Here is a 26447-nt window from a genome sequence, read left to right on the forward strand (position 1 = left end):
TGCCATTTCACTTGTCAAAATTTCCTTTTTGTCATTTTTTCAGACTAACATAATGAAACACTGTTGTTTTTTAATTAGAAGACACACTACTAATTTCTATTCTAATTAAATGTGAATGGTAACACAGCTTTACAAATTAATACACTGAAATGTATTTATTTTCTTATTTATTTAAGACATTTATATACCACCATTCTTCCTTTCAAGATTTCAGGTAAATTGACATATAATAGATCTCAGAAGTTTAAGGTTAGTGATGGAAGATAATCACAAGTGGAGACATATATAAATTCATGGATATGTTGAGTGTGTGCTTTTTCCTTTTGCCCTTTACTTTCTCACACACTCCCTGTTCACATACACATAACCCATTCATTGTTCACATCCAATACTTCTACATATACACACAACATTCATGTAGATCCACTTTCAATTAACAACCTATTGTTATTGTTAGCATGATGTCTGAACCCAGACGCTTAGGGGTTAAACAACCCCAGAGCTAACCTATATTTTGTTGCTGGGTTAACTCTGGGTTGTTAAACCCCTAAACAACCCAGAGTGTTTAGGTTTGGATGTCACGCTAATGATCTATGAATGGGAGATAGTAGGTTGTTAATAGAATGTGGAAGTGATGAGTTGCTGGAGACAGCACGTTCACTCTTGCTTAATATCGGCAATTCATGGGTTAAATAATCCAGGATTACCCATTACGTACGAATCGGATCATACACAGCTTAACACTTGCAATGGTGCTGGACTGAGGGGCAGACATCCAGGACCATATTCAGCCAAACGAGAGCCCTCAAAAGGCAAAAGGAATGGCTTAACACATTTTGAGGTAAGTGAAAAAATAAACACTGCCATCTAAAGATCACTACCCCTGAAAGACCATTAAGCCCAGAGTCTAAAATTACCTAACTGTACCATTGAAGACTTGACCAACGTTTTGATATACTGATCTTTCTGCCAACAGCATATAGCCCCATGTATCCCTAGGCTGTGTGTGCTGAAAGTTTTTATACTGTGCTTTATTGAAACAAACCAACTTCCAAATGTGGTTAATTATCCTGGCTTGTTTCAAGAAACCAAAGTTAACGCTAACCTCAGTTTGTCTGGGTTTGGACATTATGAGAAACTGCAGTTAACTGAAAACAGAAGCAAAAGCTTCCGATCTCTTCATGGTGGCAACAGAGGACGAAAAGGGAGGGGAGGAGCACACAAGACTGAGGCTCATTATTGAAATGCTACAATTGGCTTACTTTTACATGCGACCAGACCGTATTGTGAATAGATCTGTGATGATTAACATATTTTGAAAAATACTTTTAACACTTGTTTCTGGAATGGGAATCTATTTGCAACTGCATTTGCCTGATTTTTGTGATAACATAAAAGCCAAAAATTGACACCAGGCTCAGAGCAAGTAAGGAAATAGTTTCTCTCTCTCTACCCACTCATCTGCTGACTGTTACTATAATATGGTATATAGCTGTGCAATTTTGTGTATATATTGAATTTGTTCCCAAGCCAAACTTGCTGGCCCTATCAGAAGTTCATAGCTGTACCGGTAACTTTGATGACCCGAATAACAACTTTCACGCTAGCATGATGGAAAAACCTGTGGCTTTCTTTTCTGTCCTCCAGCTGAGATTGGTATGCTTATGCATGGGGCCCAGAGAAGATACAGAAGCAAGAAAATTGAAAAAATAATAAACAATAAAAATATAAATTACAGAAAGTATTTACAAAGCCATCCTGATTTTATTATCTGACTCTCAGAAGAAATTTTGTATTTGCAGTAAAGCTATGTGGAACTGAGTCCATAAACACTCTGCACCCATGCGTTAATGCTTTTATGGCTCTATAGGATGAAAACAAATGAAAATACAGAATGAGGTTGGTTGATCTTCCCACAGACATTGAAGTGTGGACAAAATCTGGTGTTTATAGGTAAGTCCATTTTCAGGAGGTATGTTTGGTGTTTGCCTGAAGGGAAACTGTTTTTGGTAAAGGGGAGCACTGGAGAAAGGCATACATGATAATACATACTTAAATGTTAATGATATATCTTAAAATAGGATAGGGTTGTAATCACAAAGCAATTCATCTAGATATTGCATGGGATTTGAAATGGAAAATTACCAAACCCTAGTCTTGCATATCTTCTAATCTGGCTCTTACTAAATTCAGTGATGAAGTATCTCTTGATATATGATCTGTGCACCAAATTGTAACAGCAAGGACAAAGGGAGGCATGCCTGGTTGCTGCCTTCAACTGTGGAATTCCTTTCCCTTATTCAAAACCTGAACCAGAACCATTCCCAGAAATAAAACAGACCTTCTTGGCTGGCCTGGCTTTTAATATTTGGGATTAACCAGATATGGGGAGACTATAGTTTTTCAAATGGCCACGCTTCTACTATTTTATTGATCTGTTTTATTTGCTTTAATTTTTATAGAATTATGTATTTTACTATGATTGCTCTTCATTTTGTTCTATTGTTAGCAGCTTTGGGCACAGTTTGAAAAGGGAGAATACAAATTCAGATAATAAATAAATGAATAAATATAGTTTTTTCATGGTTCTCTCCCAAGGTTTGATCCCTATATATGATTATCTCACTGTGCATTTAAGGTACAGAAGTGTTCTTGGAAGCTGATCCACAATAACAAAGCTCCCTCTTTTAAGAGACCTGCCAAAGCCATACCAAAGATTGTTAAATTCCTGCAGGAGCTGTAATTTAGGTTGGCTTAAATTGGCATGAAGATTCTCAATGTGAAATTTAAGCTCAGTCAACCAACAAATATTTCATAAAGGGATGGATTAAAATCCAAGTGAAAATTAAATACAAATTCTTAAAGTGATCCACTAGCACACGTTAGATACTCTTATTCTTAGAACAGGTAGTATCCTGCTTTTTATTTTTGGTAAGGAATGTCAGAAATCTTCAAGTTCAACTGAATGAAAAAATGCTAATACTAACAATGGATATACAAGAGTTTCTAGACATTGTAAGAAGAAATATTGTGTCATGAAGGTACAATCGAATAAAAGAACATGGGTGAGTAATGGATGTTCAAAACCATTATGTGCTTCTACTTACAAAATAGTTTTCCCAACATGCTCAAACGCCTTTTCCACAAATTCACGGACACTGTGGACCTCCCCAGTAGCTATTACAAAGTCCTCTGGCTCATCCATTTGCAACATTAGCCACATCGCCTGCAGAAAGATAAGCAAATTCCAAGTTAGTACATCTGTTCCTGACACTCTTTGGCACGTGATACTATATTACCACTTTTAAAAAACAAAACATTTCCAGATAGCAGAATAACAACTCTTCTAGGAAAACCAGCACCATTGCAACAAATGATTTTAATTATATTAGAGGAAGAAATAATACAATATAGCTTTTTGTTTAACTTCTCACATCTAGCGATTTGTATATGCAAGATATACTTTGTGTTGTCATTCCCCTTCCCCCGCCCCAGTTTGCAACTATATGACATCCACTACTGGAATGTCTCTTTAATCCATCCACATTTAATGACTTTGGAAATGTCAGGATAAAAACAACAGCAATGCAGATGTTTTAAAAACTCTGTTTCGAACAACAAAACTTTGTTCAAACGAATATACACCAGTTCAGGAATAAGTGTTCATTTATCCTCTGCCAAGAGTGCAATTCCTCCTTGTACTGGGCATGACAAAAGTAGCCAAGCTGTGGGTGAAACAGGTGATGCTGTCCCAAGGACAAGCACACCATTTACCCATGGACAAAAGGGAGTGCCTTCTAAATGCCTTAGAAATCAGAATAGATTGGTGTGAAACTTCTGTTGGAGGGCAGAAATTCTTCACCCCGGCACACTTCTTTGTTCCTCCAAATGTCCTTATCTCCCAGCATATATTATTAGTGATTTACTACTGTTCTTCCAATACCCCATGATTAATTAAACTAGCCACTGGACATCATCATCATCATTATTAATATTTCTATACTGCCCAATTGTCAACGCACTCTGGGCGGTTTACAAAGGACATGGGAGTGATGTGGGGATCCCATTTGAAGATACGGTTTTGGCATAGTAACTAGTCTTTTGCATCTTTGGATATGTCTGAGTTCGAAGGTCACAGCTCAGCTCAACCTGTATTTCAAAGGTTTTCCAGGAGGTGGTAGCCTGCAATCTTGACACATGTTGAGCAACTTGAAAGAACATTCCCTTGGTAAATCACCTTGGCAAAGTGTCAAATGACAGTGGTTTTGCCATGTCAAAAATGGTTATGTGACATCCCTGTTGTTACAAAACCCATCTTTTGCAACTAGAATAAATTACATGTCTTATTTTCTTAATTACTCCTTTGTGTGTAGAAAGTCACATTTTCTGTGGCCAAATAATTTTTGTTATTAACATTATAAAGGTATAAATATAAGGTATAAATATAATATAAATTTAGTATAATAAAGGTATAAATATAAATGTGATAGTGTTTTACTTAAGATGTAGCTATTTGGCCTGTATTAATATAGCTAGTTAACAAAAAATAAATCAAAATTACAAATATACTTTTATAAAGTGCAAACAGCAAATGCTCATATAATTGTTTTTATTTTAAACAAACTAGGAGCTTTAAAATAAATTAGTATCACATTCCCTCCCTGGTCTACTTTAATTGGTGGCAAATTTGCATAACTGGGTCTGACACTATGTACAGTCTATAGCTATACAGAGCTTTCAGTGTTAAATAGTAAAGACAGATGAAAGACGAGGAGGAGAAATCATGAGCAACAAATGTCTTCAACATCCTGCACTGGGTCAGTAGCTGAGCCAAGAATAGAACTTGGGGTTTCTGACTCCCAATCTAGTACTCAATCAAGTAGACCACACTGCTACCCTGAAATGATATCTGGAGAAAAACTTACCACTGTAAGTCAATCCAAAATGACTGAAATACTTTAATCCCTTAGTGAAAGAACAGGGAGTTACCTGTAAGGCTGAACCCTTGTTTAATAAATAATCAGCATGCAAACACAATAATTCAAACCCTCCCCATATGGTATAAAGGGACTGCTATCTTGCAGGGTAACCCACAATGCTATTTGCATTGACCTCTTCACATCACATTTAAAGAAAACAACTTCAGTAGGTCCCCAGATGCTAGTGGATACTCTGCAAATCAGATTAATATAAGCTCCGGGACAGCTCAGTTTCTTTTAGTAAATACTACCTGAAAAGTTCAGATTCCACTCCATCCCCCCGACTAGGAATATATACAGAATTAAGGCATTCTGATAGAACTGCTTTGTTTGCAAGTTATTTTTACAGCAGAAACTTCTAGACAAAGGTTTCAATAGCAAGGTTTCCAGTTTGCACCTGGAATAGTGGACTGGAACAAATTACACTCAAGAAACAGTTGGGTAAAGTTATTGAAGGTTATCTTGTGATTTCTATTCTGCTATCTCAGTTGTGATATGTCAGTCTGTTGCGGTCAGGAAAGAGTTTCTTTCTTTTCTTTTATTTTTAATCCTCAAGCATTCCAGTTGAACTGTCTGATTAAACCCTTCTCTGAAGGGTTTCTTAATTCCTAACTTTTATTATGTCTTTTTGACTCAGGAAGTCATCACTTAAATATAGATCTTTGCTTTTTAGAGGCACACAGGTTTAATATAGGAAAAATTAAAGACGCTCCATCCACTGAACTACACTGGCTCTCTTGATCATTCTACTATGTAATGTGGGAATTGCTAGAGTGATTAATTTCAGATGTACTGATGTTTCCAAGAAGACCAGACCGCCTAACACATGGTGGCTAAAACCCTGGCTGCTATGGAAATTACAATATGTCATTAATGCCAACAAAGCTATGAAACGGTTTATTTAGTTCCTAAAATGGAAAGATACCAGAAAACATTGCTTGTGTGCAGTATATTATAAGTTTTATTTGAGTATATGATAAGGTCAACAGAAATTAGTGGGTTTTAAAAAAATCAGTTTGCAAGTATGAGCAAGATCAGAAGCAGTACTTTTTTCTGAACACTACCAAGCTGCTTTGTGCACTTTAGTAGCACTGTTTAATATTTTAAATCAAAAGCCAACACAAGTTGAATATGCTTAAAGTATACAATCTAAAACACACCCAGTACTAATGTATTTCCAATTTTGCTATCACTTCATTGCATCCCATTCTATTAATTTCTGTTATGATTTATTTTATTGCTATGTTATTGATGTAGAGCGCTATATAAATTATATAAATAAAAAAAATATGTGTTGACAGCAGAAAGCATCTATTAGATAACTATGAGATGACATGGGGTAAAATAGTAACTTATTCTAGAAATCATGACTTAAGAGGCTAATTTGTTTTGTGTTTTAACAATATACACAAAATGTTTAGTTTGACTGATGTAAAATTTGTATTTTTATAGTTCATTATTTTATAAAATGATGACCACTGGTTATGGTCAAACAGAAACCTGTGCAATGCACTTATACAATAGTCAAAACCACAGGAATTTGCTTTCTTCCATCACAACAAAATATTGGTTCTTGATGCACCAATTTCTAGGTTTATATTGTACTGGCTTCAGGTTTAGAACAAGATAAAAATTAAAATAAGGAAACACTGCAGTTCTAGATTTATTTGCCATTATTGAATGGTTTACTGATTTTAACAGAGGAGAAAATCTTTGTTTAAACTTCCACTGAGCATAATTAATGGTTATTGACTTGCAAATGAAGAACAGGTGACACTCTGAATTAGAAGATAAATGATCCTGTATTCTTGTGTGATAATGGCTTAGTAATTGCTAAAAAGCTGCAGCTTAGTGGATCCCATCATAACGCTTGATCATGTCCAGAATACAAAGGCCTCTGTGCAATAGGTATTCAGCTGTTCACCTCTTTATACAGCTGTACAATGATTTGGTCCACTTATTCTCTGATGGGGCTGCACAACTGAGGTAAAAGTTCAGCAGTTCTCACCTTCCTGTTCACATGCTGAACCCCATGACCCGTGACATGGCTAGGTCTCAATCTGCGATAAAATCACTGCCTGGCTTTGGCTATCTTTTAACCATCATGAGGTCACATATTTGAGGATTTTTTGTAGAGGTGAAGGAAGAGCCAAAGTTTTCTTCAAATTCTTGGCAGAATGATCTAATGGAGTAGCAGACATTTACTTTTTATTGCCATGGATCTCTTTTTCTTGTCAGAATCATGTCTTGTTACTCAATAGTAGTGATGGTCTTTTGCTAATTATTCAAGGTACAGTAAATTTAGTAAAGAAATTAACTAGTCTAAGTCTTCTATAATTAAATTGTTTCTGTAGTAGCTTGAAGTTGTTGGGTGTTTTTTTTTTTGGAAAGTTCCTCTGTGGTCTGCCAAGGTGAAATTCTAAATGACGTGCTGCACAAAGTCTATAGGAGAACAAAGTCCATAGCCACATTTTTCATATGTGAACCCATTTAGTTTTCCTCTAATTGCTCATAACAATTATGAATGTGATGCTCTCAGCATATAGAAGGGTACATACTAAGTCTAGCATATGGGCGTACTTTCATAATAGTTTGATTTGGGCTTATGTTCTCTCTGCAAGTGTCTTCATGACTACACTTGTTGTCAGCATTTTCTTTATAAATAATAAAATCCATTCAGTGATTATCACAAGCAATACTTCTAAATTTACAGCAAGATCCTAAGCCTTGCTTTGTAAACAAATAACTGGGAATGGGGTGAGGTTGAATATTCATTGTTGACCTAGTATAACATCACAGAAGAGGATATTTTGCCAAGGCATTACAGGCAAGGTTTGGCAGTTCAAATGTTTTGATGTTGGGTGTCAAGTCAATATCCATGCAGGCCAACACCCGCTCAAAAATAACTTGCTCCCTGTCCTGTTCACACCTGGGTTAGTGAAGGAAGTGGAAGAAAACTTGAATAGGATTAGTATAGTCAAATAATATTAATTCTATGCCTGCCCCTTATGTTGATAAAGGGAAAGAGACAGTGGTGAATCTGAAGCAACTATAACTGTGTGTCACCAATCCAGCATCTCAACCAAAAACACTTATTAACTGTGCTGTCATCCATGAATAAAAGTGCTGTTAATCAAGGTTGACTTTAACTACATTATTTGTCTCCTTTCTTAAAATGAAGCACTCAAGTGCTCATAGTAGCAACTGCTGCACAATGACTTCATGCTGTACAATGCGATTCGTTTGAGAGAAAACAAAAACAAATCCAAACCTGAAAGTATGCATAAAGACTTAACCAACATAGAACATTTCTATTTAACTTAAAATGGATTAATTTGCTACCTCTATTGCTCTTTTTTAAGCATTATCAGGGCAGAGGGATTCAAATATAATAATGTGCAATAATCATACATCGACCTATAATTTTGGTATATTAAAATTTTGAAGTTAAACATTCAAACAACTAACTAGAGTTTTAAGGATATGCATATGCTTGTTTTAATATTTCATTAGTCCAATTAACAATGGCAAATAAAATAACAATACAAAATGAAACAGGTTTACATGAAAAACAACATTTGAAGAATACATTCAAAAGCCCAATTTTGCTAGCTTGCAATATGTGCAGTTCTCTTTCAAATTCTACACAATGCAATATAATCCAAATAGCTTTTACAAGAGTGTTATGCTCTCTATTGCAAGGATTTGCCATACATTGTCCCTTCAGGCCACAATTGCTGGAGATTATTCTTTTTGCAAATTGAAATATTCTTAAAGTGTCCTTGCTATACATGTTAATATTCTACAGATTGCTATGGTTGTAATACAGGTATAAATATAAATTGGAATTATTTATGTGGTGTGTCATGAAGGACACAAGCTAAATTTTACACCATGTATTCTTCATAGATTCACAGTGCACCATTTTATTTATATCAAATAATACCTTTACTGTGAATCTCCGCCCCGCCCTGCCCCCCCAAACCTGAAACCCTGGACATGCGTCTATTCAGCAATGTTTATAGCACGACTGTGATCAAGAGAATCATGAAAGTAAAAGAAGGCTTTGACCATGTTTCTGTACTCATGGTGTAACATCACTGGTCAGGAGTGAAGAACAGAAGCCATTCATAACATTCATCAGGTTTAGTTATTGTGTTGGGGTGGGGGAAATGGATTCACAAATTGAGTCTGGGTGTTCCTCTCCAATAGTAATCTGAAAATGTGAGAGGCCTCAATTTACTACTGGCAACACTGTGGCCCTGGACAACTGTGTTTGATATACACTGTGGCCGTGTTTGGACATTACTATAAGCCACAATTCTTTGGATATCTGAACCCACAACTACCTAACTTGGAAGAAACTTTTTCCTTTATGCCAACTGCTTTCTCTCAATTAGGGAAAATGACTACAAAAGCAACATCCCTGGTGATGATTATGTCTGTAGTTACCCTTAATACACTCAAATTCATCATTATTCAACGGTCAGCTATTCTGGAAGAAAAAAAACAGTTGTGTCTCTTGGCATGCTGAGATGCCTGGGAGGAATAATAATAAACTAATATCCGGCAGTGTGATATTTCTTTTGTACTTGTATCATTGAACTATTTTACAACACTTGATGAAGACAATGTCATACGTCAATAGAAGACAATGGTTGGGAATATAAGCAGTGTGATCTAGACAAACTTTAACATATAAACGCTGAGAAACTTTCTGTCTTAATTCATACACATTTTTCATCATTTGTTTCAGGTGAATACACAATGCTCTTACTGTGTTGTCAAACATTCATTCAGTGTTGTCTTTTTCCTTGTATCAATGAGTGTCAAAATACTGTTCTTTCAATATATAGAAGTATTTGTATAAGGCTTTATTACTGATCTTTAGATATTTGCCACAGGCAAAATAAAACAGAAAAGCTACTTGTTGGGAAATCTCACCGACAATAGAAGTTTAAATAAGCTTTTATATATACCACTCCTTTCTTTTTTAAAGGAAAGTTTTTAAAACCCAGAGCCATTTTTCATCTGTTATTAATATCTGTCATTTAAAATGTGATGAGTGCTATATATTTTTTATCCTTTTCCTAAAGTCTTTCAGATTCCTGTTTCACAATGAAAATGTGAATCTGCGAAAAATGTGACCTTCCTAAGAAAACCAAGAGAGTCCATAGCTGTGAAGATTTAAATCCCAATGTCACACAATTGTTGTTTTTTAAATGTACCCCAATTTTTGGAAGTTCCAGGCAGCAAACAAATCACACTGTTCTTAAAACAGTAGCACTAATACATTTTCTTTGTGTTATTTTCATGGACATTATTATTATTAACTCAAAGAGAATCCAGCCACAAGATGAGGAGAATAGCCTGCTGTTCCACTTGGGCTTGGGTTTCTTGGAATCCTTGACTATGGTAATATGCTTGAAAGAAAAAGAAATGACTAGACAGGTCTGGCTGGTAAATATGTTTCATGCTGTCAGAACAGCTCTCTTTTTGTCTTGGATCTCCATGGTGATATGATTAATTTCCTGGCCTAATAACTTGCCACCCAAGAATGGTTTCTTAGCCTGTCTGGATCATGCCTTCAGTCAGATGTTTCTGCTAGCAACAACAGATGATGATGATGATGATGATGATGATGATGCCATCCTTCATGGAACTGTGTCTAGGGAAGCGTCTGCAAGGAGAGCAGTCATGAGAGAGATCTCATATAATCCATCGTTCATGGACCTGGATTTGGTGATAAAGGCTAATTTATCTGCCTGCGTGAGAACTGCCCAGGAGACAGGGCCAGCTTCAAGGGTAGGCATGGTTGGGCACCTGCCGAGAGCCCACACCGCAGCAGAGGCCCCCTGACAAGAGCCCCCTGGAGTTGTTCTTCCTCTTCACCATTGCAACCTGCTTGTTCACCTGCTTCTCACTCTGGCCCATACAATGGAGGTGCTTAGAAGGAAGAGTGGTAGATGTCCCTGCCTGCTTGCTCACCAGCTCTCTGCCTGTCAAGCAAGTAAGTGGTAGTAGAACCAGTAGGAAGTCTGCTACCTTTGGTGAGAAAGAGAAACAAGATGAGGAACAGGAGCAGTTGGTGTCAATGGCAGTGAGAAGGTAGACTCACTGAGAGAGGGGTCCCACGGAGGGTGCCTTATTCAAGGGCCCTCAAAAACCTGGAGCCAACACTGCCAGGAAACATTAGCTATCAGCCAGGAGACAAAGATCCACTGGGAGGCTACACCTCCTTCTTCCCAGGAATAACATCAAGCCAAAGGGGTTACCAACCTAGCCCATCTATCAGCCAGAAAATGAGCAGTTGCAAGGAGTTTGCTTTCCCCTCCTCCCCAGAAAGAACACTTGGTTCCAACTTCCTGTAGCTCTGGGACTGCAAAAGTAAGGAGGAAGAACACTCTGACTTCATGCACTGGCCAAATTGCTATCAACTGGCATTCAAGCAAAAACACCAGTAAGGGACAATCAGCCTGGCCCTCAGTGCATTTAAATGCCAGCTTATAGCTCACCACCTTGTTGTGACCTTGAAAAATTAATCTACTTCCTTTTGATTGATGTGAGCCTCTTTGGGAGATAATAAGTGTCTGGAAGGATGGATAAAAAACCTGTAACTGAACTAATAAAGAATAAATAAGCGATAAATAAGCGAGGGCTATACCTAAAGCCCAAGACCCTTTGATTAGATCAGGGGCGGGGAACCTTTCAGCCCAAGGTCGGAGAAGCTCTCAGAGGGCACATTCCAGTGCTAGGCAACACTGGAAGCAACAGGTGCGGGGTCAAAAATTTGGCCTTCAAGTGGCTATGAGATGAGGATTGCCATTCCCTTTTTAAGATTGCCCTTAAGATAGAGAATGGGACTTGCTTACAGAATCTCATGCCATATTTCCCTTGCAATTTCCTTCCCATTCACTTAAGAAAGGCTAAGTTGAAGGGCAGTCTCTCAAGATTGGGGGGAGGGATGTATCTCCATGAGGTTACTTACCTCATCCCCTGATAGAGGGTGAATGGGGAATGGCGTGCCCTCCCCCCACCCCCAAGCTGGTTACATGGGAATGCTCCAGGCTTGCTGACTGGGAAAAAGCACCATTTCCTGTACTCATATCAGCTCCAGGGCTCTGTGCCCCATCCTGAAATAATTTCCACAGGCAGCTAGAGACCTTTCTCTTCTGTAAAAGTTTCAGCCTGCCCAGTGTTTGATTTTATTTTATCTGGCTCCCTGTGTTTGTTGCTTTTATCTGCATCTCCTGTCTGTGTTTTGTTTGTTGTGTGTGTGTGTGATAGTTTTATTGTTTTATGTTTTGCAATGTTTAATCACCTTAAACATTTTAATCAATTTGGAAAAGTGGGAAAATAATCTTTTTATAAATAAATCCCTCAGTAAACCTGTTCAAGCTGGACAGATTTGAAAGGACAAGCCCTACAGCATTTCCCCCCTTTTTAAAAAGTAGTGGTCCTTTTACAAGGAGCCGAAGTAGAATCCTGCTGCCCACAGCTAAGACAAGACTGGTTTGGATATGTGGAGAGCCCCTCCACCCAGAAGAGACTTAAATGAAAGAGGTCCTCTGTCTGTGTCCTGGGGAGGGGCAATGCCAATGAGCAGCGGGAGAATGCAAAACTTAAAGCCAAGCATTATAAATCTAAAAACAAACCAGAAAAAAATGATTTTGAAAAACTCTGAATGATAAAATGAACCAACAGTCTTTCTTATTGAAATTTGCCTTCCTGAATCAACTGAAGAAAACATCAATTTACTAACATTATTATGATTATAAAGAGCAAAAATATAAGGTGCACTTCCAAGGCTTTGCCCTTTGGCTTATTTAAAAGACAAATCTTTTAACCTTCTATGCCTTCAAGAATAAATTTTCTCTATTCTGTGTACAAATGAAGCACAAATATTTCATTAAAAAAGCCCAACCAAAACCAGCCACCCTATGCAACCGACTTAATCACTGCAAGAGTAAAGGGTGGTACCCAGAATGTGGTCAGGCTTAGGCAGACATAGGAATGAATGCTAGGGAAGTCAAGACCATATTCTTATTACAAAGAACCTGAGTAGACTTTCAAGTGAAGTGTTGGTTTGTTGCTATAACAACCTAATTCCCTTACAATTATTCACCACATTGGGTGTATTGATCATCATTATGCAAGAACTGGCTGGAAGACTTGTTGACATCAGATGAAGTTACTTCTGCGCTTCCATCTCTAATCCTATGTTCTTCAAAATTAATCATGTACTTTGCATGAAGAGAACCATCATTTCAGTTTGAGCCAGGAAACATTACAATTCTGATGACGACGACAACAACAACAACAACACCAATGGAACAACAATAACAGTCATGTTCAGCATCACCTGCAAGTGTATGGACACTCTAAGAGCTTTAAGTAAATCTATCTGATCATAACACAGGAAAAGAAAAAAACTTTTAATGGAACAGTGGGTATGTATAGTGTTGGAATCAAGATCTGCCTTCAGCCAGAGGAAGGGCTCAGCTTGTGGAAGATGATGATTTGCATTTCTATACCGCCCCATAGCCGCCTCTCTGGGCGGTTTACAAAAGTTAAAACATTAAATACAATATAAAAAGTTTTAAAGCCATTTATAAAAAAAGCACATAAAAGAACACAAACAATATACACAAACAAATAATTTCTGTTTGATAATGGTGAATTTAACAGTTATGTTTAATTTTTGGCCAACAACAAATTCTGGGCATTTTGATAAGTCCCTATAAAACAGCCACATATAATATTCATCTGGGGAGCAATTCTATCCATACACACATAATTTATTGGTGTGAGACCATAAGTATGCCTACTCTGTATGCCTACTCATACAGAACTAAATATATGGTCAGAAGAGCTGCCACTTAGATAGTAAAACATGTGAATATAATTCTTCAGTCTATGTATACTGCATATACAGTGTACAATCTACTAAATGTGCAAAGTCTAATAATTTCATTGGGACTTCTATGAAATTTGCAGTGGATTGTTTCCACCGAATTTAACACAAGCCTAAAGTGTCTTGCCACTTTATCAAGCTATTCTTTAGACAATATGAAATATGTCTAAATATGTCTGTGTCTATGTCATATGAAATATGTCTAAAGACATATGAAATGTCATACAGCTACAGACAATATGAAATGTCATTCACTTTATGGCACACAACTTCAGCTTCTTAAAAAAACAAGATAGTCAATAGAAAATATTCTCTGTTGCCTTAAGCCTTTGCAGTCTATCCACTAAATCAGTGTGTTCTTCACCACAAGGCCCCATGGGCCTCTGGCAGCTCTTAATCCCCTGAAGTGCAGCCCTCCCTCTCTCTCTCTCTTGCATTTTACTTACTTCCAGTAAATCCAATTGATTGATTGGTTGATTAGGCTGGGCACATCAGCCCACTTCCAAGGAAACGCAATCAAAGGATTGATTGGGCCATGCACACGCACGGTGGCAGCATTCCTGAAAGCGTGCCTTTTCCACGCAAACCCACTTGCAAGTAGCTAAAGGAAAGAGGACTCATCATAGAAAAGTGAAAGAGAAAGAAAGCTGTTCTGGGATTCAGCACTTATTAGCTGGGAACATTTTGATCCTCCTCACCTTGCCAAGCAGAGCTGCTGCCATTGCCCAACCAGAGAGAGGAAAGGCAGGGCCCAGCAATTGTGCAAATGCCTCTAATCACATGATAAATGTCTCCCCTTTCTTGATACTCTGACCTGATTCACACATAATAACAAACCATGGTTTTATTAACCATGGTTTGTTGAATCATGGGTTGTTGCTATGTGCGAACAACCCATAAAGAGAACCCAGAATAATGGGTTGTTCATGAGTTGTTTCTGAAGCTCTCTCTTTCAGAAAGTTGCCCTCGATGTGTAGAGGGTGATGGAAATGATGATGGAGGGGTTGGGGCTAGCATGATCCCCTTCCTCACATGTTTACTTTTGTCATTTTCAAAACACCCAAATAGGATTAATGTTCATGTCAGATCTAAATCAGAAAGAAGCCCTGTTAAAATCAAATGTATATTCAAGTGAATTTAAGGTTTTCATTCTGTTTATAAATGCAGTGAATTCTAATGATGTTTTTGGAGTTACTTATGAAATGTCCTTAAATTTGGACCAGTGAGATTTAGATTCAAATATATCCCTATGAAGATTGAAGAACTGCAATGGAACTTGGCAGCGAGAGTTCAGAGGAGGGCAACAAAGATGATCAGGGGACTGGAAACAAAGCCCTATGAAGAGCGACTGAAAGAACTGGGCATTTTTAGCCTTGAGAAGAGAAGACTGAGGGGAGATATGATAGCGCCCTTCAAGTACTTGAAAGGCTGTCACAGAGAGGAAGGTCAGGAACTCTTCTCGATCATCCCAGAGTGCAGGACACGGAATAATGGGCTCATGTTACAGGAAGCCAGATTCCGGCTGAACATCAGGAAAATCCTCCTGACTTATACAACAATGGAACCAATTACCTAGGGAGGTGGTGGGCTCTCCTACACTGGAGGCATTCAAGATGAGGCTGGACAGCCATCTGTCAGGGATGCTCTGACTTTGATTCCTGCATTGAGCAGGGGGTTGGACTCGATGGCCTTGTAGGCCCCTTCCAACCCCACTATTCTATGATTCTAAGATTCTATGCACATTCATTGCAATGTCCTATGCTTCAAGGATAAATCCCAGCTCAATCACTGCAGCTGTTTTGAAGGACAGTAATATATAAAATATAATGCATGTACATACCTTGAAGACTGAGATTTTGGAATTAAAACTGGTGTGCACATTCAGGACACAAATATGCATTACATGCTCACATATAAGCTATACGCTGCACCTATATTCAAGATGGCTCGGAATGAGTGAGTTAATCTTAGTTAATCATGGAAATTGTTGCCAGCCATCTCTAACTGGCCTATTAACAAGTTACCCCACGCCCAACATTAAGACCGGAGTTGTTACCATGGGATAGGCAACCTGCTGTTTTGGGCTACAACTCCCATAATCCCTATCGGCCATGCTGACTGGTGCTGATAGAAGTTGTAGTAGAAAGATCTGGAGGGCTCCAGGTTGCTTACCCCTGTGCTAGACTATTCTCAATTACCCATGGTTTGAACTGCTACTAAAAACCTTCATTGTGGCTCTCTTTTTTTCTCAGACAATCTGGCTCAAGGAAAGAAAGACATTTTAGAGCAGGGGTGGGCAACTTGTCGCCCTCCAGATGTATTGGCCTACACTCCCATCATCCCTCTCCATTGGCTAAGCTGGCTAGGGCAGGTGGGAGTTATAGGCCAAAACATCTGGAGGGCTACAAGTTGCCCACCCGTTTTAGAACTTTGTGTTCAGAACATGTTGAGACTTGTTATGTAGTGTTGGATCAGCTCTTTGATACCAATTATGCAAAATAAGAAGCAGCAGTCTAACCCTTTAACTAAGAGCAAGGTAACTATTTAAATAAGTGTGCTGCCTTGATGCTAGCGGACCATTTAAGAGATAGAACTAGGCATGATGATTTCATTATCAGCAATCATACTTCAAAATGGAATGGGCAACGCTCTTCTGTGCCCCATGAAATGCATTTGTTAAGGGTCACATAAACTGAAGAAAATATCTAAAAGTCATATTAAGGCAATATCTTTATTCGGCCCAGTTACAAAGTCACAAAGTAGTACACAAAGCTTTTGAGTTCTCCTGAATTTGTCTTTATTTATTACATATCTTACTCAGACTGGAAGTTGGTTTGCTTAACATAGGGCCTGGACAAGAGTGCTGGAGAACATTTTAGTGGTCCTAATAAGGATATTACCCTACTGTGGCTTTTTTATTTTTTTTTCTAATTGATTAACAAAGCTATTTACAATTTTTGTGCATTTAAACAAAATGCAGAGAAACAGTTCATTATTAAAAAAAAAAAGTCATCAAACAAACAAACAAAAACACCCTTCTATATTTAAAAGGTACTGTGTAGGACAAGTGGGGACTATATGGATTCTAACAGCCTAAACATTATTTTAAGGTTAAGAATATCTGTATACTGCCCAGAGAACTTCTTGGTAGGTATTGAAATGTAATAAATAAGTACATAAATAAATAAATACAGAAGAATCCTGTAATGTGGGGTGGTTTTTCTTGTTTGTTCTTCTTTATTACCCTGACCCTCCTGACATATATGGACATGGTAAAAAGAATTGCTTCCTCATTTGATTGCACATTTTGTGAGTGAAATCTAAAAATAAGTTTTATAAACATACAGAAAGTATATCTATAATTTCTGAACAGCATTAATTGACACTTATCTTCCTCGTACAAAGGAGGAATTTGTTCCTGAAAAACTAGCCAGATTGTAGATCCTCATCATATCTCTTTGTCAGAGATAGATGCATGCTTTAACCCTTCCCGGGTTACACTGTAAAAGATTTTATGCAAAAAGACTGAGATGTGGAAGCATTCCTCTGCCATTTAAAAGTAATATGTTTAAACTGTTAAAACAGCTTTATCCCAGAGGGAATAAGGACATGCCTGTAAGCTTACTATAAGTAATGCCACTGAAACGAATCCACAGTAATAAGAGTTTGCAAGATTAGGCTCTGAGAAACAAATTTTAAACATATTTGCCATATAAGTCCAGACACGCAAAACCTACATCAAATTATCCAACTGCTAATGAACTGTTAAATCTCCTTATTCAGTATTTTCAACTGAAAACAATTCCTCCGAATACAGGGGGAAAAGCACTGGACTGAAATAAGATCTATTATTTTCTTGCACTACTCTTTCCATTTATCTGATGAATCCCACACAAACAGTGTAAATCAGACCTCCCCTGAATTCCACATTTTCTCACTGCCATCTCTTCCCAGTCCCCACAGTGACCCTCTGAGTCAAGCCAGATGGGATTGGTGGAGAGATGTCAAGGAAGTGCTGAAAAGGTGACTTGGGTCTCTGGCAGATAGTCTGGAGCTAGTTTTTCTACAAAATCTCTGGGGGCTCTTGCTTTGCAATTTCTCAGGAATGTTTAATTCTCCCCATCCCTTCCCGGAGTCTCTCTGGAGGGGTCATGGAGGCCTGTGACATCCCTGGAGGGCACTGCCTAACTAAATTAGCATGAGATAACTTTGGACTGTCTTCCAAACAAGAAAACAGAAGGGAGAGAATTTCATTAAAAGCAGAAGACTAGGTGATCCAACTTAATCCCAGCCCTGAGCAGCAGCAGAAAAGTTCTGTGTTTATATATGACTTTACTTTCTGTTACAGAGTTCACTGCCTATAATGGAAAGCTGTGTTAAGTGCACAACTTGACCTCAGTTGACCAAATCTTAGTTTCATAATAAAGACAAAAAGTGAGTTTGGCGGCTTTAAATAGTTTGATTAGTAGCTGCTCAGTCTGTTTGTGTGTCACTCTGTGGAGTGCAGAGATCCAATGGCAAAAGATAAACATTTTCAATGCTTCAGTCTTATATGGGCTTTTTAAACAGGAAACATGAGCAGTTTAATATGCAGGCCTATTGGAACTTGTATATACAATTGCAGATTTCAGTGTTCATTAGTAAAGCAAATACAGTATACCTCCAAAATACACATGCACAATTCAAACAGGCACTTTTATGTCCTATCATTGGAAAATAAATTAGTCCTTGTAAGCCTGAAAACTCTTCCAACCTGTTTAGCATGGAACACTTTTAAACGGAGCAACACACAGTACACAACATTCTTCAAACAAACAGAAAAAAACCACATGTTTTCACATGAAAAATATTGCTTTAAAAAAAGCACACCAAAAATCTTTAGATTTCATTAGAAACTACTTAACTAACTTCTCACTGTAGACAAAGACTTCACAATACCAGAGATTGACCTGGGGCTGATCTACATTGTGCCCGCCATCGCAATGAATTTGGTGTCCTGTCGGGTTAAACGCTCTCGCATTAAAACGTGATTATTCACACTCACCCATTTTCCCTGTTGCAGTGCTTCATCGAATGCGTGAGCTCGGTTCACACTTGAGTGCTGTGCTGTTTTCCTGCTCGTGCTTGTCTGATCTCGGATGCTAAGCGGGGTCGGCCCCGGTCAGTAGTTGGATGGGCCACCGCCTGGGAATCAGGCTTCCTGCACTGAGCAGGGGGTTGTTCTATCCCTTCAGATGAGACTAAGTTTTACCCCCTCCTATCCCCCGCTCCTGGTTTTGTTGTTGTTTTTAATTAAGGCGTTATCCTCGCAGAATTGGGGCTTCTCCGCGATGTTTTTTTCCTAATTCAGGCATGTTCTTCAAAGATTCGAAGTTGTGAAGCTTCACAACTTCGAATCTTCGAAGATTATGCCTGAATTAGATAAAAAAAATTGCAGAGAAGCCCCGATTCTGCGAGGATAACGCCTTAATTTAAAAACAACAACAACCCAGGAGCGGGGGATAGGAGGGGGTAAAACTTAATCTCATTTGAAGGGATAGAACAACCCCCTGCTCAGTGCAGGAAGCCTGATTCCCAGGCGGTCGCCCATCCAACTACTGACCGGGGGCAACCCTGCTTAGCTTCCGAGATCAGACAAGCGCGTGCACATCCATCCCTTTGCTCGTTGCTGAGGAAACGGGTGCTGAGGAAGCTATGCAATCAGTAGCCGGAAAAAGATATGGGGCCGTTGAGAGCTGTGATTGGACAGGAGGGAAATACAAACACCAACATGTATGGACAGGCGGGGGAGGGGACTACGACCGGATACGGTAGCGAAGGCGGAAAATCAGAGCACATTAAGGGGAAATACCGGGATATTAGGGTATTGAAAGCGGGAGCACGGAAGTGGGAAATTCCGGTTCCAATTTGAGGCGGGTACTGCATAGCATGAAAGGCGGGCAGTGAAGCCTCACTGGAAGCGAAAAAAGGCGGTAAGTGTAGATCCAGCCCTGGTTTACACGATTGCAAGCAAGGTTAATAAGCCATGGTGGTTAACCATGCTGCACATGTTGGTTACATGTTGGCCCGATTTACTTAATTACCTTCACCGACATGGCTTACTGTGTCATCCAAACCCAGCGAGGATGGGTTGCTGCTGTGGTTAACAAAACACCCAGAACCCATGTACATTTCTGGAAAGCATGATGCTTTCAATTTATCTTTACGCAGGGAGAACTTGGTCTTGCCGAGGCAGAAATCTGTAGCTGGGAAGAAGAACCACTACTACTACATTTCTCCTGCTACTGCAGCTGTATGTCTCAGCAGCTAGAAGCATGCCATACCCTCTAAAGGCATGTGCATAGGAGCCAGGTTCTTATTGGGAAAAGGAAGGTTTCTCAGAAGATTGCCTTTCTTGCCCTGGTAAGTTCCTTCTTCGTCTGTTCTTTAAGCATGTGCAATTCACACATGAAAATTACTTGCAACCTCTTGGTTGGCAAGGGAGGGCTCCACCCTACTCTGTCACATAGCAGGTTCCAGTCCCTTCCTTCAAATGGCCGGGGAGGGGGAAATGAAAAGGAGAAGAAAGGTTATGGACAAAGTAACAGCAGAAGCCTTCCATCTTTCTCCAGATGTGTCATGTCTCACCAGAGGCCCTGTACACTTGTACAGCTTCCATTAATTTAACTGGGGCTTGCACAGGAGAGATATTCAGTGGATTGTGCCCAAGGTTTTCTATAGAAGGAATTAAAAATCTTAGCACAGCAAGCTTTTATGCTCCTGTTCTCAAAGTGCCATGCAAGTGCAAGAACAATTAACTTCAATGAGTCTAGCATTGTTTGCTATGCTTTCATTTAACACAATTTAAGAGTCATCATTTAGTAGGGTTCCACCCTTAAGGCTGTCTAGAAATATTTTCAGGTAGATTATATAGATCATTAACTCTATGCTTTAAGAAACAGATCTGTAAAAGGGGTTTAGAGCAAGTCAGCCAATTTACAGTAGGATTTGAACTCACTTTAATTTATCTTATTCCCTCCTGTTGCAAGCTTTTCCTAATTTAGAAAAAAGCATTTTTTCCCAATCTGCATAATTCTATGACTAACATGTTATATAAGTATTTATTGCAGAAGCTTTATAAAGATTAAACATTAGATGCATTAACATAAACATTAGGGGGTTGGACTCGATGGCCTTGTAGGCCCCTTCCAACCCTACTATTCTATGATTCTATGATTATTTAAAAGACAAACAAAGCCTAAACAAATTCTATTATGTCTCCAGAGAAGAGCAAGTCATAGTTTGCCCCTCCATTCATTCTCCCACTGTAATTGTTTCGGTCATTGATTTTAACAGAATCTTGCTTTTTTTTTAGTGAATATACCCAATTCCTTTCCAAACACTACAGAACTAAATGTTCCATTGCACAGTAATAACTCTGATGGGAAGGTCTTCAAGAAAAATCCATATATAGGAGTTCTAACATTTCTGCTCGTCAGCTGTGTGCTTTCTCCACACTCTTGCTTCTTGCTCTGGAATCACACAGAGCCTCAGAGAAGTATGCAGGAAGTATCGGTTATTCAGAACACAAGGGGTAGTAGCTACACAGGCTCCATTTTAACTATTTCCTGGAGGGCTGTCGATGAGCATTTTTGTATACTGGGTTAACTATTCAAACAGCGTTCTCTGTCTCATTTCCACTGAGAAGCCCGTACTATATTCCATTTAACGCTGTGGGTTGTCAAATCTGATGGGGCTCTCCTTTACCTTCCTATATTTCCATTGCTAAACCTGCACCTTTTCTCTGTTTTTGAATGTGAGCCTTGACTTAATCACTCAGTGAGCCATGTTCCTCAAGGCCAGAAGGGCCAATACTACTCACCAGCCCACAACCGTACATGGATAAGATAATGCAGACTCCTTCACTCTCCTTCCTATTATGGCTGAGACCCCTTGCATACTGCCTTGTCTTCTTCTCATAATTACACCAACCCCCCTTTCTTTCCTATGCACCTTGCAGGACCTGAACAGCAGAAGATAGCCCAGACAGCATTGGGAAGGTAATGCTTTCCCCCCAATCTGTTGTGGTCCCCTCTCTGCAACAAGAGGTACCCTGTGCAACTTCTTAGATTGCCTAGTGATTAGGGCTTAAATGAATGCACAGGTTTTTTTCCCTGATAAGCAGTTTTTAAAAAATGTATTCTGAAAGCATATTAGCATTCTGAGATGTAAGGTAATATAACATTTACAATTTGTGATTTTGAAAAGGAAAGGAAAGAACAAGGGCAAGTTATAAGACCCTAGCATGTTCACCTCACGTGTAGGAGTGAGCCTCGGGCTCTTGAACCTTCCCCTCAAACTCCACAAACAACATTTAGTGATGTTACGACCTATGATCATACAGGAAAATTCTTCACCGTTTTCTCATTTGATCACCACCACCACCACCACCAATACTACAAGAACAACGCTTAGTATGAACTGATGCTAGTAATATACCTTTGTATGTGAACTGACCTGCTCACGCAATCCATCTGCCTCAAAATAGTGGCTGACTGATTGCATATTTGGGGTGGAGCCTACTTGGTCATGACAGAATGCTTAAAATTGCCAAACTAGACCTGATGCTAAATGAGTGACTTCTTTTTTTAAAAACCCAATTAAATAGCAACTACAGCAGGGAGGGGATCGGGGGGGGGGGAGTTAACATCCCCTCTCTATATCCTTATGAAAATATCTCCCAGCTGCCTTTGTTTTAAAGCAGTACCAGCTAGAAACATGTTTAGCAGCATGTCTAGTTTGGCCAGAGGTCCTGAATCATATCGCGGTGGCAGAAGCCTGGGGCTTGCCTCTGGGCTTCACAGCATGTAGAACAGATACACATACAGAGGGGCTGTATGTAACTTGGCTCTCAATATCTATGTTCAGGTTCTCCCAGGATCTGTTTATCAATTCTGAAAAAAATAAGGGCTGCCTTGGAGCATTACGTTCTGGAAAATGCCCTTTAATTGCAGTTGTAAACAATGTTAGGACTTTCTCCCTTTAACATTTTGCAAGGAAATCTCACCACATGCAAAAAAATACTTGTTTCCTTGGTGGGTGATGGATCTTTTAAATATGCAGTGAAATCAAAACATCCACCCACCAGGTATTATAAGGCAAACATATCACATATACATAACGTTTCTGTCTGATTCAGAGTAAATAGTGTATCAAAAATGTAAATTGCAAAGCACATACTTTATTTTTTAATCGTCATTGCTGCCAAAAAACAAACGGAGCTATCTTATAACTAGCTCCACTCCAGAAACTCTGTGCCTGGAGGAGCAACAGGAAAGAAACCATGGTGACCTCTGTGAACTTACAGCAGCAGCTGCCAGCTCAGCAGGAGGAACATAACTGGGGAACTGCAGCATCTACCCCCGGAAGAAACCTAAAAGCCAATTGTTTATGTGTCATTTCATGCAATTGTGGAGCATGTTTTTGATACTTGCCTTTTGTAGGCTTAACTACTTCTTTTGTTAAATAATACATTTAAAAGGAAACGAAGGTTTATATCTGGCCAGCTATAGCCATAATAGACATAAATTACAAGATATATGGGGTAATATATAATATGCTAAATAGGTAGAATATTTTCCAATAAGAAACGGAAATAATTTAAAAAATGCAACAGTTTCACCAAGTTTCAAGCCACATAAGCAGACTCATCACATGTCTTTTGACACCATCATCCTCCCTCACTGTAACTGAAGAGTTTTTGAGCCTGCTGGCCGCTTCACCTGTTCAGTGTAACCCTGTAGCTTGTGGAGCTCCAGCAGGGCCTTTAGCGCTCCTCTCCTCTCCTCTCCTTGCCCCCATCCCCCATCCAAATACTTGTGCTTGCCAGCTGCTCCTACCAAAGATGCACACTTGTTTATGCAAAGCGTTCGTCCCCAGGTCCCTGCTTCCAAGTTGGTGTTTCATCCGCTCATGCTTTGACCCCAGTCCTACTGCATTCCTCACCTTCTCCTTCCCACTGCCTATCATGCAGTCCTTCTTTGTATTCTTATACGATGTCACAAAGTCCCATCTTCAATGAACTAAAGATGCAGGGGAGGGGGACACCCCCATGTTTATATCAATATTCCTCTAAGAAGATGAATGGGCTAGAGGGTAAGGGGCAGATGCGAAGATAACTGCCCAATGCAATCTTTTAAAGGGCCCCTACTGATATCGTTTTCATGCCATGGGAGGCAGTGCAAAGTATTTTCTTCCTGCATTAGAAAAAAAGTTCTTGGTTATGTAGGAGGAGTTATTTCTCCTACATTCTCAAATGCATAATAGTCATATAAAACTCTGAGGAGGGCTTCATACATAGGCCTGGTTTGGACATAACAAATTACCCAAGGATTGTTTAAACCATGGGTATGGAGATGAGCAAGCTGCCTCCTGACTGCTCACTGCTTCCACTTGTTTCCACTTTGGCAAACAACCCAGGAACTGAGTTGTGCTCCGTGATGTCCAAACCCAGCACTCTGGGTTGTTGAGGGAGAAACAAGCCACAGTTTTAACCCAGAGTTTTAACCAGAACAGAAACAAAGTGAAAGTGGTGAGTGGCTGGGAGGCATCATGCTTGCTTGCTCCCACACAGCCCTAATTACCCATGGTTTAAACAACCTATCGGTAGTCATTATATATGTACTGGGTCTCTGCAGGGTCAGAAGAAAGTAGAAAGGAGAGGGGATCTTTTATTGCTTGATTTTAACACCCCCATAGTACATGCCATGCCTTTGGAGTCTGCAGTTCTGTAATTGCATTATTCCACATAAAACTGTACTAAAAAATATAGGTTCATTCCTACTATAGTGGCAGTCTTGCACATTTTATTTCATAAATGAATGCTGCTATTATTTCTATGGCACACTGAAGAGTAAAAGCAAGGGACAGAGATAATAGTTCAAACTATGCACAAACTAAATTAACATAAGAAACAGTTGATAAATATGCAATTTCCTCAAAACACAGTTAGGAGAGGTACAGCAAGAGCTTGATCTGAAATCCAGTCACAGTAATATGTATAATGACAGTAGTGAGTTGTATCCGGTCCTTTGCACAGACGTCCAGTAGTTCCCTCTCCAAGATCAGCAAACAACTTAGTGGACAGGACAATGGAGTCTTCATTCTATAGTACCTAGCATGGCGGGTAGTGCAATATAGCTGGTGCGACTAGCATGACTCCCAGATCAAAAAACCAATTGTTACCATTCACAAACAATCCCACAGTTTTCCTCAAGGGTAAGTGGACATCATTTTATATTGAGAAATGAAAGTACACTGGCAGTCTTACCTAAACTATATAAAAAGGTAAGCACATAATTTCCATACCAAGCGATTAAAATTAATATTGCTTGTAATTAGATGCTTTTAACCTTTATAATACTGAATTAGTATGATCAAATAAGAAAGAAAATATTATGCTTTATATTTAGTTATTACTTTTCTTTTGTCCTTTTATCTTCCTTTCAGAAAAGTTCAAGACTTTTTCTACAGATCTACATGAAGCTCTCAATGACAAACTCCACAATTTCAGAGGCCTGATTTATTGCTCTGTCTCTGCTACATGGAGAGACAAAATATAGTCCATAAAGTCTTTCACACAGTTAGAAGAACATAAAAATCTGCCAAAGCCCTGAGTTAAGTTGTCATCAAGGCTACTTGGCTTTGATCAGCTCAGCTCTCACCAGCAGGTATCACATGAACGGAATTAATATAAATTCCTTTTACATATTCCAACCAAATTCATTTATTAGCTGAAGCAATAATGTCTCCAGTATGCCGCTGTTCTGGTCAAATCTTCCTTTCCTTTATGTAATGTCAATATATTCCCTCATATATTTTTCTTCAATGATAACAAAAAAGGCAAAGGCAAATGATCAATAAAACCCGGAATACAATTCTACAATTGTTCAACAATTATCATGCAATTAGAAACAAAGATAGAGAAACTTTAACAACATTGCTAGTATCTTTGTGAGTGTTGTGCTGTTGACACATCAAATAACTTTATAACTGGAGTCATGTCACTGTATGTGTTGTTTTATCATTCACCATTGGGTATGGAATACATGTATAGATGGCCTGGTATTTGAACTGAACACATGGTGCTACATTTATCAATTAAGTACAAAGTATCACATAAGGGATGCAATCACCAAACTATCACTGCAGAACGTTTTTCTATCCATTTATATTCTACCCCATTGAAAATAATGAAGGGTACACAACAGCACAACTATATTATTCCCAAACCGATTGTGACAGAGAAAGAGCTGTCATCTCTGTGCCACAGTTCTCTATATCAAAGTTATAGAAACTTTGTAAGTAAGATCCCAGAATACAAAGGAATTAATGAAGAAATTATTCTAGACCGACATGGCTTGAGAACCACTGAGTAGAACAAAATCTATTGAAGTTCTGTAAACCTCTTTTGATTATTTGTTTGTTTATTATATTTTAAATCTACCTAATAACAAACATTCTCTGGGGAAATTACAAAAAGTTAAAAGAATCAAATATGATATAATGCAATTGTT

General features: G+C 38.8%; 1 protein-coding gene across 10 annotated transcripts in view; it reads right to left on the reverse strand.

Moving 5' to 3' along the window:
- The window catches only part of GMDS (GDP-mannose 4,6-dehydratase), a 453335-nt gene that overhangs the window by 132019 nt on the left and 294869 nt on the right, over positions 1–26447 (reverse strand). For all 10 annotated transcript variants that reach the window (XR_014790260.1, XR_014790259.1, XM_084850473.1 and 7 more), the window contains one exon: positions 3108–3226. Coding sequence is in view for 8 of the 10 variants with exons in the window: in XM_084850473.1 (XP_084706599.1) it covers positions 3108–3226 (119 nt within the window). In the remaining 2 variants the exon portion in view is untranslated. The remainder of the gene's footprint in view (positions 1–3107; positions 3227–26447) is intronic.

This window comes from Heloderma suspectum, chromosome 4 (genome assembly GCF_057233095.1).
Source record: "Heloderma suspectum isolate Gila_16-S chromosome 4, 16-S_ref, whole genome shotgun sequence".
Taxonomy (NCBI): Eukaryota; Metazoa; Chordata; class Lepidosauria; order Squamata; family Helodermatidae; genus Heloderma; species Heloderma suspectum.